The sequence below is a fragment of the Rhinatrema bivittatum genome, chromosome 15 (genome assembly GCF_901001135.1).
Source record: "Rhinatrema bivittatum chromosome 15, aRhiBiv1.1, whole genome shotgun sequence".
Classification (NCBI taxonomy): domain Eukaryota; kingdom Metazoa; phylum Chordata; class Amphibia; order Gymnophiona; family Rhinatrematidae; genus Rhinatrema; species Rhinatrema bivittatum.
Window position 1 is genome coordinate 15,792,179 of NC_042629.1, and position 15,089 is coordinate 15,807,267.

At 43.2% G+C, this 15,089-nt stretch overlaps 1 protein-coding gene across 1 annotated transcript in view; it reads right to left on the reverse strand.

Annotated features, from left to right (window-relative positions):
- The window catches only part of CADM2 (cell adhesion molecule 2), a 1,264,184-nt gene that overhangs the window by 543,871 nt on the left and 705,224 nt on the right, over positions 1-15,089 (reverse strand). The window contains exon 2 of the mRNA XM_029578402.1: positions 13,458-13,484. Within this exon, the coding sequence (XP_029434262.1) occupies positions 13,458-13,484 (27 nt within the window). The remainder of the gene's footprint in view (positions 1-13,457; positions 13,485-15,089) is intronic.

The following is a 15,089-nucleotide window of genomic DNA, read 5'->3' on the forward strand; positions in this document are numbered from 1 at the left end:
CGCCGGTAAGCCTATTTTACATAGGCCTATCGGCGCGCGCAGACCCCGGGACTCGCGTACGTCCCGGGGTGTTCGGAGGGGGGCGTGTCGGGGGCGTGTCGGGGGGCGGGCCCGGTCGACGCGGCGTTTCGGGGGCGTGTCGGCCGCGTTTTGGGGGCGGGTACGGGGCGTGGCTACGGCCCGGGGGCGTGGCCGCGCCCTCCGTACCCGCCCCCAGGTCGCGGCCCGGCGCGCAGCAGGCCCGCTGGCGCGCGGGGATTTACGTCTCCCTCCGGGAGGCGTAAATCCCCCGACAACGGTAAGGGGGGGGTGTAGACAGGGCCGGGTGGGTGGGTTAGGTAGGGGAAGGGAGGGTAAGGTGAGGGGAGGGCAAAGGAAAGTTCCCTCCGAGGCCGCTCCGATTTCGGAGCGGCCTTGGAGGGAACGGGGGGAGGCAGCGCGGCTCGGCGCGCGCAGGCTATACAAAATCGATAGCCTTGCGCGCGCCGATCCAGGATTTTAGTGGATACGCGCGGCTCCGCGCGTATCTACTAAAATCCAGCGTACTTTTGCTTGAGTCTGATGCGCAAGCAAAAGTAGGCTGTTCGCGCGCCTCTTAAAATCTACCCCCATGTGTGTAAATGTGTAATTAAGAGCCTATATAAGTGAGAAAGAAAAAGCATGTATATATGTGAGCGATTGAGAGCCAGTGTGGGAGAGAAAGAAAGGAGAAAGTTGCAAGCAAACCACCCCTCCTCCTGCTAATTCAGAACAATCTCAGGACACCTGGATATCAAATGTTCCCAGGTATGCAGTGCAAAAATTTTTGTATCATTATTTTTCATTACTGGGTCTTTGTGTCTGCTATTTTGAAATATTTTATTGGTATCTAGACATTTTTTATATGATTTTTTAATTATTGGATATTTCATTCATCAGCTGTTTTGAAATAATCTGTTCTTTTTGTTAGTATGGTTTTACTGCTACTGATTTTATATTTCTTGATTTGTTTTATAAGGGCTGGTGATGTTACTTTTTTTCCTTTGTTACCCTGCATACAGAGACTCTGGCTTGTTGCGGTTTCCAATTCAGTTTTTGTCTGGATGCTTCTAGTTATGCATTTGGTCTCTTTATTCTTTGTTAGGTGAGGGTCAGCACGTGATTCAGATGAGGTTTTCTGCTGCGTGTAGGTTCTGTGTAGGGCTCTATAGCAGCCTGACTTGGTCTGTTTTCCTTATAGGAAATGTATTGGTGTCTTAAGGCCTGGTGTAATATTTTCAGTGTTGCCTTTTCTTAGATAAGGTGGTTACTGTTTAAGTGCTGGAAATTGATGCTGTTTTGGTGTGGGATGTTTACTTTTTATGCAATTTCTGTTCAGACAGAATATGTATCTTTCCTTGTGTCATTCTTAACAATAAAAATAATACTGGACCTTTATTTTTTATTTCTGCCGTGAATTGTAATGAGCAGTGTGTCACACATGTGAGCATGGTCTGTCAGGTGTGTCACGATGGGGAAAAAGGTTGAGAACCACTGCATTAAAGAGTCAACGTGGACAGGAAGGAGCCAGACAGGTCGCCGTGGGATTCCATCCCCACAGTGGCAGAAGTAGGACTTTGGCTGTGCCTAATGAAAAAGCCCTGTGTGGGTGTGGGTGAGAATGGGAGCCTGGGTGCGCGTCTCTGTGTGCATAAGAATGGGAGCCTGGGCGGGGGTGAGAGAGTGAGAGCTTTTGTGTTAGGGAGTCTGTGAGAGAAAGAGTGTGTGTGTGTGTGTGTTTGAGGGAGGAAAGGAAGAAGACAGTAGGAGAAGAGAGACACTGAAAAGGATTAGGAAATGAGTGACAAGGTAAAAATGGGAAAAAGAGACCAGGACCAACTGATTAGAAAAGTACAAACATCAGACAACAAAAGTAAAAAAAAAAATATTTTGGGATTTTAGCAGTTGGACTATGCCATCTTTGGGAATGTGCATTTCTTATATTTTTTAATTTGGCTCTTTCTTCAGTATTCCACTGTTCAGAGTCTAGTTTCTCGGGCTTTCTATTTTGGTTTTGTCTGCATGTTTCTGTTTCTAATTTGTAGTCTCTTATTTCTATATTAGGTAAGGGTTTGTCTCTGTTTTGCCAGTGTGTGTGTGACTGAAGTGCAGTATTTCTGCTAGTGCAGGGGTCGGGAACCTTTTTGGCTGAGAGAGCCATGAACGCCACATATTTTAAAATGTAATTCTGTGAGAGCCATACTAACTACAACCACCCCACCCTCCTGACTCCCCCAAGACCTCCAAAATTAATTTACTACAACCCCCACCCTCCTGACCCCCCCAAGACCTGCCAAAAGTCCCTGGTGGTCCAGCGGGGTCCGGGAGCGATCTCCTGGACTTGGGCTGTCGGCTGCCAGTAGTCAAAATGGTGCCGATGGCCCTTTGCCCTCACTATGTCACTGGGGTTGACCATTGGCGGTGGTAGCCCCTGTGACATAGTAAGGGCAAAGGGCCGTCGGCGCCATTTTGACTACTGGCAGCCAACAGCCCAAGTCCAGGAGATCGATCCCGGACTGCTCCTGGACCCCCGCTGGACCACCAGGGACTTTTGGCAGGTCTTGGGGGGGTCAGGAGGGTGGGGGTTGTAGTAAATTAATTTTGGAGGTCTTGGGGGAGGGCGTCAGGAGGGTGGGGGATTTTGTTAGATTTTTACTTTTTTTATTAAAGATTTGTCTGCGAGCCAGATGCAGCCATCAAAAGAGCCATATCTGGCTCCCGAGCCATAGGTTCCTGACCCCTGTGCTAGTGTGTAGTTTCTCTGTAGTAGTCCAGCTTGTTCAGTAACTCTGATAGGTGATATATTAATGTTCTAGGGTCTGGTTTAGTATTTGCATTGCTACTTTTTCATAAGATTGTGTTATTTGAATCCTGAGAGTCAGTGCTGTGACTATGGTATGTCAAGGTTCTAGATGTCTCTTTGCAGGCATTTGTATTACCTCACAAAATAGCAGTGGAGGGATTATTTTGCTGAGGTGACACCAGAATTTGAATATTCTTTTTTACATGTTAACATAAGAACATGCCATACTGGGTCAGACCAAGGGTCCATCAAGCCCAGCATCCTGTTTCCAGCAGTGACCAATCCTGGCCATAAGAACCTGGCAAGTACCCAAAATCTAAGTCTATTCCATGTTACCATTGCTAGTAATAGCAGTGGCTAATTTGTAAGTCAACTTAATTAATAGCAGGTAATGGACTTCTCCTCCAAGAACTTATCCAATTCTTTTTTAAGCCCAGCTACACTAACTGCACTAACCACATCCCCTGGCAACAAATTCCAGAGTTTAATTGTGTGTTGAGTGAAAAAGAACTTTCTCTAATTAGTTTTAAATGTGCCCCATGCTAACTTCATGGAATGCCCCCTAACCCTTCTATTATCGGAAAGAGTAAATAACCGATTCACTTTTACCCGTTCTAGACCTCTCATGATTTTAAACACCTCTATCATATCCTCCCTCAGCCGTCTCCTCTCCAAGCTGAACAGTCCTAACCTCTTTAGTCTTTCCTCACAGGGGAGCTGTTCTATGTGAATTGTCCTAGCTCTGCTCTGCACCTGTTCTGATGTTAAATGCTGTTTTATTGTAGTTATGATGATTTCTGTCTTTCTGCAAAGAGGATTCATGAAACAATACATTAATTTTTGTTTTATTACATGATTTGATCTGATTGTTTTCTTTGCTTTTTCTATGATATACTTGTGCATTTATAAACTGCAAAAAATATAAAATTAATTAATACAGATTAATAAGGAATTTTTAATGCTGGTAAGTGCTGGAAATAACTGAGGTAAAATATTTTAAAGTTTCACACATGATGCATAATGGCTGTTGCAAATTACTTAGAAAGCCATTGTAGGATGCAGTATATGGCATTAATTATCAATAAGAATACAACTAGTAGGTCTCACACCTGCATGTCTATAGCCCACCCATGTTAACCTTATGCCCACCCAAAAAATCAATTATGGCTACGCCACACTGCCCCAGAATCAACCAAAATGCTGAGCTAGGAGGAGGACACAGCTTTACTTCCTATTAGCCTGTCACCCAGAAGTTCTCTGGTTCTACCTAGTAGGATCCTTAAGTTGAAGGCCCTAGCAGTGAAGACAGAGCAGCACCACTGGATGAGAGATCAGTTGGAGGTACGTGCTGTGAAGTCTTGCTAGCTGAACATTAAAAACTGTGGGAGATTGGGTGCTGGGGGAGGGTGCTCATTTTTTTAAATTAGCAGTTGGGAAATGGAATTGAGGTTAGACGCCATTTGTTTTGTATTGGGCAGGAGGAAGGGAGGCTCCTTTTATTTTGAATTGGGCTTGTGATTAGGGGAGGATTATTCTTTGTGATTGGGAATGGCTAAGGGGAGATCAGGGTGGGGAAACATTTCTTGTAATCAGGTGGATATTAGGATATGTGCACGTGTGTGTTTTGTTTCTTCTAGTTGGGGTGTGGGAGAGACAGCCAAGAACATCGCCTCCCTCTCTGCTATAAAATGTTAGCCATCAAACTGGCATGCTAGCTGTTTAGCTCAACCTAGAATAGAAGTTAAAATGTAAGCACTAAGAAAGCACTTTATATTTATTCTCTGTTCTGGGCCCCTTTATACATAACATGCTAATAACTAATGAGATCATAAGCATGCTCTGTACCTGTTTAGCATATATCTATTATTTATTTATTTATTTAGGATTTTTATATACCGACATTCTCGATACAAATATCGAATCAGGTCGGTTTCTATAGAACAAAACAGTCGCGGTTAAGGCGTTACATTAAACAGAGTTTCTGAACATAAGAACATAAATATTTATTATTATTATTATTATTATTAATTTATTTATTATATATTATTATTAGTATTTACATAACACCTTCTGCTAGAGCTCAGGGTGGTTCACCTCATAAAACATTCATAATATGTGATACAAACTTGACAAAAGAAAATAAAAGCAGTTAATAAAAATTGACAAAATACATTAAATTACTTAAATTCTTTATAAAAGTTAAAATATAAAACATAACATAAAATAATATACTGATACATTAACATCAAGGGGGTTACACCAATTTTCAAAGTACACTTATGTTCATAAGTCTGCTTTGAAATCATCCCTGCAAAATGACGTGCACACAATTACAACTGCTATTTGGTGAATGCAGTTTTGCAGAAAGAATTTACATATATAGTTTTAAAAATCAAAGTAGGTACAGCAGTCGTAAACCTGCCTAGACTCCAACCCGGTACTATTCGTGTCACGTATAATCTCAAAATGGTGCTGCTAAAAAAAAACAACACAGAATTCAGCAAAGCACTGCCAATTTTTAATAAATTCTGTAAAACAATGTCATTCATAAAGCACCAAACCAATTTTCTCCTTGCTTCTTCAACCGAGGTTTATGAAGTGGTGATGTCACACTGAGGAACATATCACTGCCTTCATTGCCTTTTATCAGAATAAGTTTCTAAGAGTTGCTAAAACTCCAAACTGACAGGCTTTAAACTTTTTACATGGTAGAGGAGCATTGAAAAGGAAAACAAGAGGGGAGGAGAAGCAGGTAGAGGGTGGGGAGGGGATGAAAAGGTGAAGAGATGAGCGATGAAGATGAGGAGCATATGGGGTTGAAAGAGAGAGGAAAGTGAGATGGAGGGGTGAATGACAGAGATGAAGGAATAATGGAAAAGTGAGATAGACAACATGACCAGTATGACAGTGGAGGGGTAGAGGACACAATATGAGTTTTACGGCTAGGCATAAAGCAGATTTGTTATATTATTCTGTATTTTATAGCATAAAGAGTCTACTTAACATAGAAAGTGGAATGGTCCATTCTCATGCATTGCTTCAGAAAACTAAAGGTAAAATGCTAACAATGAATGCTCCTGATCAATGAATACCATCCTCCCTCAATAATTGTAAATGATGCACAATATTTCAAACATTATTGTCTTTATTCAACTTACTGAGCCCAATTTTATAACAGATCTGCATGAAGAATGTATAGGCGGACTTTAACCCTCATTTTTAAGAGGCCTCGTATGCTTAAGTCTCCTTTGAAAATTAGCAGGTATACACAAACTCATGTGGGGCATACATGCACACATTTACTCCTGCTTGGGAGCAGATGTAAATATGTACATTTACATGAATACTTTTGATTCATCAAAAATACATGCATACGTGGTTTCCCCACCCTAACTCCACTTCCTCTTTCAAGTATGCATGAAAGTATACACAAAACTGCTTCCATGCTCACTTTTGTGTGTACAATCCCCAGGGTGATTTTCAAAAAGTATATATATATATATATATCGATCTGTAAAAAAACGATGCTTTGAAAATTCCCTTCAATATGTATACTTTACCAGGCAGATTCTTATTAAAGAAAATAGATCGGGGAGTAATTAATTCTGGGTCCTCTTCTTTTTCTAGGGAGAAGAACTCTGTATCAAATCAATTCCTAAATCTCTAAAAATGTGAATAATTTCCATGATTCTTTGCTGCTTCTCTGCCGGACCCGACTGCCGAAAGAAGCCCCGAGGACTGCCAAAAGATGCCCCGAGAATCGCCGAAGGACGCCCCGAGGACCGACTCCAGCCGAGACGTCATCAGCAGTGCCGGGTAGGGATTTAAAAAACCTACCCTGACCGCCGGCGCCCTCTTCTACACGAGGCCTCCTCTACCGCCTTCCTGCCGCGTTTCCGCCAGACCCGACTGCCGAAAGAAGCCCCGAGGACCACCGAAAGATGCCCCGAGGCCCACCTCGAGGACAGCCTCCAGCCGAGATGTCATCAGCAGCACCAGGTAGGGATTTAAAAAACCTACCCTGACCGCAGGCACCCTCTTCTACACGCAGCCTCCTCCACCGCCTGCCTGCCGCGTCTCTGCCGGACCCGACCGCTGAAAGAAGCCCCGAGGACCGCCAAAAGATGCCCCGAGGCCCGCCCCGAGGACCGCCTCCAGCCGAGACGTCATCAGCAGTGCCGGGAAGGGATTTAAAAAAAACCTACCCTGACCGCCGGCGCCGTCTTCTACACGCGGCCTCCTCCACCGCCTGCCTGCCGCATCTCCACCAGACCCGACCACCAAAAGAAGCCCCGAGGACTGCCGAAAGACGTCCCGAGGACTGCCTCCAGCCGAGACGTCATCAGCAGCACCGGGTAGGGATTTAAAAAACCTACCCTGACTGCCGGCGCCGCGCGCCAAAGGCGCGCGACTAAGGGGCATGCCCCTTAGTGCACCCCTTCGTGCTCTTCCTTCGTGCGCTCCCAGGTGTTTTTTCCTCTCAACCAAGACATCCGCTGCGGACCAGACGCCTACAAAAAGGCTCACGCAATCAGCGCACACCCATCGGGGTAAGAGCCAGCCACGAACTCTTCAAGCTATATTCATTTTCTCCCAGTAGACTCCCCCCTGCACCCCCCACTCCTTATCAGCTCCTCACAGGAAGACGCTAGCTATAGCATCCCTCCAGCCTTCCACAGCCTCGCTTATTTTTGTTCTGCTCATCATCCAGTGTGCCCAAAGCTTCCCACTCACCTCACTGTCTCCCCTCAAAACCCGTACTTCCTAACCCTCTCGCACCCCCTCACCCTTCTCACTCTCACCTTCCTCCTATCCCTTATCCCCTCCAGCCTCTCCCATGACCACCATCATGCTCTCCCACCCAATCCCGATCAACTGCAGGTACCTCAACCTCAAGAATCCCCTAGACAGTCCACCGTCCCCACGCCAACGTAATTTACTCCCCATCATACTCTCCCCTATCACCCAACTTCTAGGCCTTGCAACCTTCACTCTGCTTCTTTGCAACACTTAATCCATCTCAAAGAAAATACCTATTATCAACGACATCCTCCTCGACTCCAATTCCGACATACTCGCCCTCACCGAAACCTGGCTTAAAGACACTGACAATGTCCTACTGAACCAATTCCCCACACACTCCTATGACATATTCTCTATACCTCGACCAAAAAAAAGAGGAGAAGGCCTCCTCATAGCATCTAAAATAGAAAAACTTTCCCTGCTTCCCTCAAACCCTATACCAAAAATTGAAGGCCTATTCAAGTCATCCCTTACTCAAATCTGCCTCATATACGCTCCCCCGGGCATCCTTGACAACAACCCCTCACCACTCATAAAATTTCTCATGCAATACATTGATCTAGACAGTCCTGCCATCATTCTGGGAGACCGAGACCTCCACGTGGACGCTCCCTCCTGCACTCCCTCATGGAAAGCCTTCCTCTCCGCCCTTAACGCTATGGGATTCACCCAAACTGTCAACACTCCTACTCATAGAGCAGGTCACACCCTTGACTTAATCTTCATTAATTCCCACATTCAAATTAGCACTGCCCCTTCCTGCACACATATACCTTGGTCTGACCATGCGCTCATTGCAACCCCCTTTCTAATGAAATACAATCTCCCCACTCCTCCCCCCGACAAGACTATTCACTTCAGGAAACCATGCAGCCGAGATGACCTCATCACAGCCCTCTCCCACAGCTTAATCAAACTTGACTGCACTGACACCGAAACAGCCCTTACTTCCTGGAATGGGATTACTTCCAGTGTTGCTAACTCCCTATGCCCCCTCATCACAAAAACCATTAACCCTTCAAAAAACTCGAAAAAGCCCTGGTACTCTTCCGATCTCAAGACACTCAAAAACTCCCTAAGATACCTGGAAAAGAAATGGCGCCAAGATCCATCTCCACTCCTCCTGGCCAACTACAAATCCACCCTATATAAATATTGGGCTGCCAACCTTAAAACTAAAAAGGTTTTTTACGCAAAAAGAATACACGACCTACAATTTAACGCCAAGGCTCTCTTCTCCTACGTCGCTGATCTCACCAAGCCACCCATGACTTGTCCCACTGAATCTGAATCTGACACACAAGCTAAATGTGAAAAGCTTGTACTTCACTTCAATGAAAAAAATCTTGAAACTCACACAGCGGTTTCCCCCTTCAGCCCCACTTCCCACCCCCCCTACCAACTCACTTACCCCATTCAACTCCTTCGAACTAACATGTTCATTAGAAATTGAAAACATACTCAAAAAAATGAGACCCGCTTGGCACCCCTCCGACACGCTGCCTACCAAAGCCCTCCTATCTATTCCAAACACTATAGTGAAACCCATTGCCAACATCATAAACACTTCACTCTCTTCCGGAATCATTCCTGACCCCCACAAACAAGCCACCGTCAAACCCCTACTTAAAAAAACCCAGCCTCAACCCTGATGACCTCTCCAACTTTCGGCCCATCTCCAACCTCCCATTTCTATCAAAAGTACTCGAAAAAATTGTCAACACCCAACTCTCTGACCACCTGGAAAAATATAATATCCTTTTCCCGTCCCAATTCGGATTCTGAAAATCTATAACACAGAAACCCTCCTACTCTCACTATCTGATTCCATTCTCAAAGGCTTCGACAAAGGTCACTCACATTTACTAGCCCTTCTTGACATCTCAGCGGCATTTGACACTGTGAACCACAACATTCTCCTCACACGCCTCACTGAAATTGGCATCACTGGCACCCCTTCGCTATGGTTCAAATCCTACCTAACCAACAGACTCTACAAAATAAAAATAGATAATTGTGAATCCAAACCCATCCACCTATCCAGAGTCGTCCCGCAAGGGTCCTCTCTCTCCTCTACTCTGTTCAATATTTACCTACTTTCCCTCTGCAAACTCCTCTCTGACCTTCACCTTACACACTTCATCTACGCGGATGATGTACAAATACTCATCCCCATCACAGACTCCCTAGCCACCACCATGAAAAGATGGGAAAATGCCCTCTCATCTATAAACTGCCTCCTCATCTCTCTCCACCTCGCCCTTAACACTTCTAAAACAGAGCTCCTCATTATCTCCCCCCACACCCTCACCCAGAGCACCCCTTTAGCAGGCACCTCCTTCGCTCTTCAAGCCCGAGACCTAGGTGTTACGATAGATAATCACCTCAACCTACAGAAGTTCATTGGTACCACCATGAAGGAGTGTTTCTTTAAACTCAACACGCTGAAAAAACTTAGACCCCCTCCTCTACCTCGGCGACCTTCGTACTGTCTTGCAAGCACGGTCATGTCCAAAATAGACCACTGTAACTCCCTCCTTCTTGGTCTACCGAAAGCCACAATCAAACCCTTACAAAACACAGCGGCAAGAATTCTCACAAATTCCCGCAAATGTGACCATATCACCTCTATACTCAAAGACCTACACTGGCTCCCCATTCAACAACGCATAACTTACAAGTCTCTCACTATAATGCACAAAGCACTCCACAACGAAAACATGCACTGGATGAAAGATACTATCCACTACCTTACCCCTACCAGACACACGAGATCTTCCCACACAGGGATCCTCCACACCCTCCCCCCTAAACATATTCACCTCAAATCTACAAAAGAGCGTGCCTTCTCAATTGCCAGCCCCTTTGCCTGGAACTCCCTGCCACCGGAACTTAGACTAGAGCAATGTGCACATAAGTTTAAATCAAAACTCAAAACATGGCTCTTTAAACAAGCCTACCCTTAAATAAATACGCGACTTCCCTCATTCTAACCCCCGCTGTCAAACTTCTCCCTACCCCACCAGAGTAACCATGATACGTTTGCCTGTAGATAACACCTCGGGTGTGGCTCTCCGAGTAATTGTATAGCCCTGTTAACCTGTCCACACGTTGTGCTAGATATGAGACATTGGCTCTCCCATCTCTTCATAATGTTGGGAATCTTTATGATGTACATAAGTTTTCTTTGATGTTTCTAGCCTTAAGCTTTCTCTTCCCCGTGCAACTGTCTCTGCACTTCCCAGTTCTCTGTTAACCTGGTTTTTTGTAACTGCTCTCTTCCTACTTTATTGTTTACCCTTTTTACATGTAAACCGGCATGATACCTCTGATGATGGTCGGTCAAGAAAAAACACAAATAAATAAATAAATAAATAAATAATTAGATAAATAAATAAAGAAGGGTTCAAACTGTTTCAGAGGTATTCAGGATCAACTTCATAGGTTCATTCATCTGCATTAACAATTTACATCAAATTTCTTTTATACTATCATCGTCAGTGCATTTTTTAAATACCTACTTTTAATATAATAGAAAATGGTTAATAATAAAAGTATGAGATAAAGAAATAAAGCCAAAATCTCAACACCCAACTTTCACTACAATTGAAGGAAAACCAGTGAGTGCTAGCTAAACTTAAACCCAATTTAAAAAAAAACCTAAAAATTTCCAAACAGTTCTAAAATGTTACCATGCTCTGCTTATATACAGTCTTTGTGGGCAAGTATTAGTTTTTTCCAGTGACAGAAAAGATATTTTTTATACTGTGAGGGAATATAACACATCGGGAGTCATTTATGCCCTTCTTCTGCCCTTGAGGCCTAGCTTACAATGTGGTTGGAAGGATGCAAGAATCAAAACTGCTTGAGTTCACGCAAACTTCATGGGTAGTTTTACCTATGGGATCGGCAGCAAACATCCTCACAGATTTTTTATTTTGATTATTGCCCCCAGATAAATAACCCACAAAGAGTGTGTCAAAAACTATGCAGGTAGATTTGAATAACCAAATCTATGTGCATACATTTTCTGTCTGGCTCTTGCCCATTATTGAACAATGAGCATACTCTGAACTGCAGAGAAGCTGGCAATACAGTAACATAGTAATTGTTGGCTGAGAAATACCCAAATGGTCCATCCAGTCTGCTCAGCGAGTTGTTTAGGAAAGTCCCTGCCACTCCCTGCAGGATATCCCTATGCACAAATCTTACACCTGAGGTTACCCCATTTCTTCCTTTCCGTCCTCTAGCCACTGGGGATCCTCTGTATTTATGCCATGCCCTTTTCAATTCCATTACCATTTGTGACATCACCACCTCCACCATCACCACGTCATGTCGAAGCTCTCAAGTTTACAGGTAGAGTGCATTTTTCTACATCGGAAAGGCTTGGAATATTGCATTCTCAGTAGGTCCCAGAACATAGGAGTTGTTTAAAATGCAGGCAAAAAGAAGTACCCACAGTATCTAGATCATCTGCTTGAAAATCTGAAATGTTCAGTTGTGGAACTCATTGATCCTTCTTTATGAGGACAGAAAGTTGATTGAATTTTGTTGCATTGTGAACAGTGATAGATATATTGACCCCAGACTGTTTCCCTACTTGGGCTGAATGCAGAGGTAAATTGGACATTTTTTATTTTTAAAGAAATGGGTTTGTTTAGTAAGGATTGCTCTGTTGGGTTATTTCTAAACTTAACTACATATCATGTGGAAATATTTTGTCAACCATGGATAGGTTGAGGATACTTTAGTGGACTATGAATGAACCAATTGCTTAAGATCATTTTGAAACAATCACAACATAGCAGAAAGGAGCTTCTGCATTGGACATTGTGAGTCAAGTGCTTTAAAGTGACCTGTCTAGCCATTTGTTTATTAGATTGCAACACAAACTGTTTTGCGTTATTATGTTCAGAAAGAACTGTGTTTTGCTGTTTCCTGTAGCTTTCTGTGAAGAAGACTCTTGACTGCACAGATTCCCTTAAGCAGGCATGCAGTAGGCCAAAACGCCACTGGTTTCGGGTTGGTGCACACTGAAGTATTCTCTTGTGCTTTATGTTTGAAACTGTGACTTATTATAAACATACGGAGGGAGGGTAAATTTCAAAGCAATTTTCACAGGTAAAATAGTGCTTTACCCGTGGAAATGGCTTTTTACAAAACTGCCCAGGGTCCACATCATATGAGGATAAAAGTGCTATAAGTGCATAAGGCACATATGCAAGTACATTTACTTGTGGTCAGATGCGTTGTTATTCTGGGCAGGGCTTTGAATTATGTGCATACGTTTGCATTTGCAGAAGGGAGTATATTTATTTCTGAAAAAAAGAAATCTGCGCACAAATTAGCAGAGGTAATAGTGTGCAGTAGTTTTAGCGGACTTATTTTCTGAGGGAAAGGCTGTGGATGGGCACCAGGGCAGGCAGTTACAGAATTCCCCTGTTTATGGAATTTTGTATTCAGCACTTTTGATATTAACTCTGACAAATTTTCTATATGCATCGCCTGAGTACTTTTGAAGTAGTAGCACCTTTTATACTATTGTCTGATAGAAATTAGGATAAAGCTTTTGAGCTGTTTGTAAATTGCATTCCCCCCCCCCCCAAATTGGATTGAAGTTATGTTACCACTCGCTTGTTTTGCACTGATTAATATATACAGGGAATGTAATGGGGCAACACAGAATATATTAGACCCATAATTTCCAGGTAGCATTTTCATATCATTATGTAATGACAAAAACAATACTGAACTATGTCATCTAGTTTTGGAATAGCTATAGGAGAGATGTCTCCAGCGTATGTTATAAAACATTAGATCAGAAACTCACCTTTAACTTTGTTCTTGGTGGCAGCCACTGAGACCAAGGAAAGGAATGCAGGAGAAGAGAACAGATAAAGATGCATTAGACAGTGCTTCTGACTTGATATCAATACAAAAAAGAAAAGGCGTTTAGTACTGCTGACTGAAAGCTATGAAAAACTATTTGGATGATAATGTGAGCAAGTTATTTCAGAGATACACAGCTTTCTTGGCCTAATGTTCCATCAATGCAGATAACTTGTGTTTTAAATAGTAGATGTCACCTATCCTTCCAAAGCTGAGCATAAAATGCATTTTACAGGGACGTTTGTTAGTCTTGTTATTTCCCGTAATTATAAAATGTCCTCATTAGCCTGGCTGTAAGATTTAAAAATGTTTGCATGGTGCTGTCCCTCATAATTCAGTTGGAAACATTATCGGGTCAATTTTTTAAAAACCCCACGCATAAAATCCGGGGGTTACACGTGCGTGGCCGGGCCTTGTGCGCTCATTTTAGAAGGGGCCCGGCCACGCACATAACCCCTGTTACACGCACAAGAGCCAGGCCTCTTCCAAGGGGCGAGCCGTGGGCCAGGACAGCACCATCGTTTGCATGTCCCAGAGCCTCGCCTGCCTGCCGGCTTCTGGCACACGCAACTTATTTCAGCTCAGGAGCCCAACAAAGGTAAATTTTTAAAAAATTGGATTTAGGGGTTGGGGAGGAGAGGGGAAGGGAAGGGAAGTTCCCTCCCAGTCCACTCCTTAATTGGACTGGGAGGGAAGGCCGGCCGTGCAAATTTTGCAAAACTGCCACCCCCACTTTGCGCACGCAGATCGCAAAATCTGGCGCACATGCATGCACAGTCCGCCAATTTTATAACATGAATGTAATCCCCTTTGAAGGGCCAGAAAGCAGAATATAAAAATCTAAAAATAAAATAAATAGATGGTATAAAGAGCAATTATTGACTTGTCAGACTATGATCACTGACAAATATAACATGATAGGCAGAGAAAAAATACTGCATTAAGAGGTTATAACCCACAGTTTGTTAATGTGAAATACATGTATTTTGGACTAGATTTACTAAAAGGTTTCTGCAGTTTGTGTCTATGCATAATTGTATACTGTTTGTGTTTACTGTCTACACCACAAACTCAAGCATCAGTACTTCATAGCTGCCTCCACATTGTTTGAGTAGATTATAATTCCTGTTTATAATAGGGCTCCATGCTCATGTTATTTTAAAAATTTATGTGGGTACAGCAACCTGGAAACATACTTCTTGCCCTTTGCTGATTTGCTCTGTGTTTCTGCATCAAATATAGGGTAAACAAATATCAACTATTCCCTTCTCATCAACTACAGCATGCAATCTAAACATGGCTCATGCTCTACCATTGTTACTATGTCATTGTTTTTCCTCTACAAAATATGAAACACCATGAAAAAAAATCTCCTGCTGTCCAGGACAAATGATTATTAATATATATGCTTTAAAAATATTAATAACCAAAAAGATTAAAATTTGCAGTGTAACCTCCAGGCCTAAATAAAAACTAAAACAAGATATGAGCTAGGACTCTTCTAACTCAAACCATTGCTAATGCTATGTATCCTGTCACTACATTACTATTTTCTTCCCTTTAGCAGCTACAG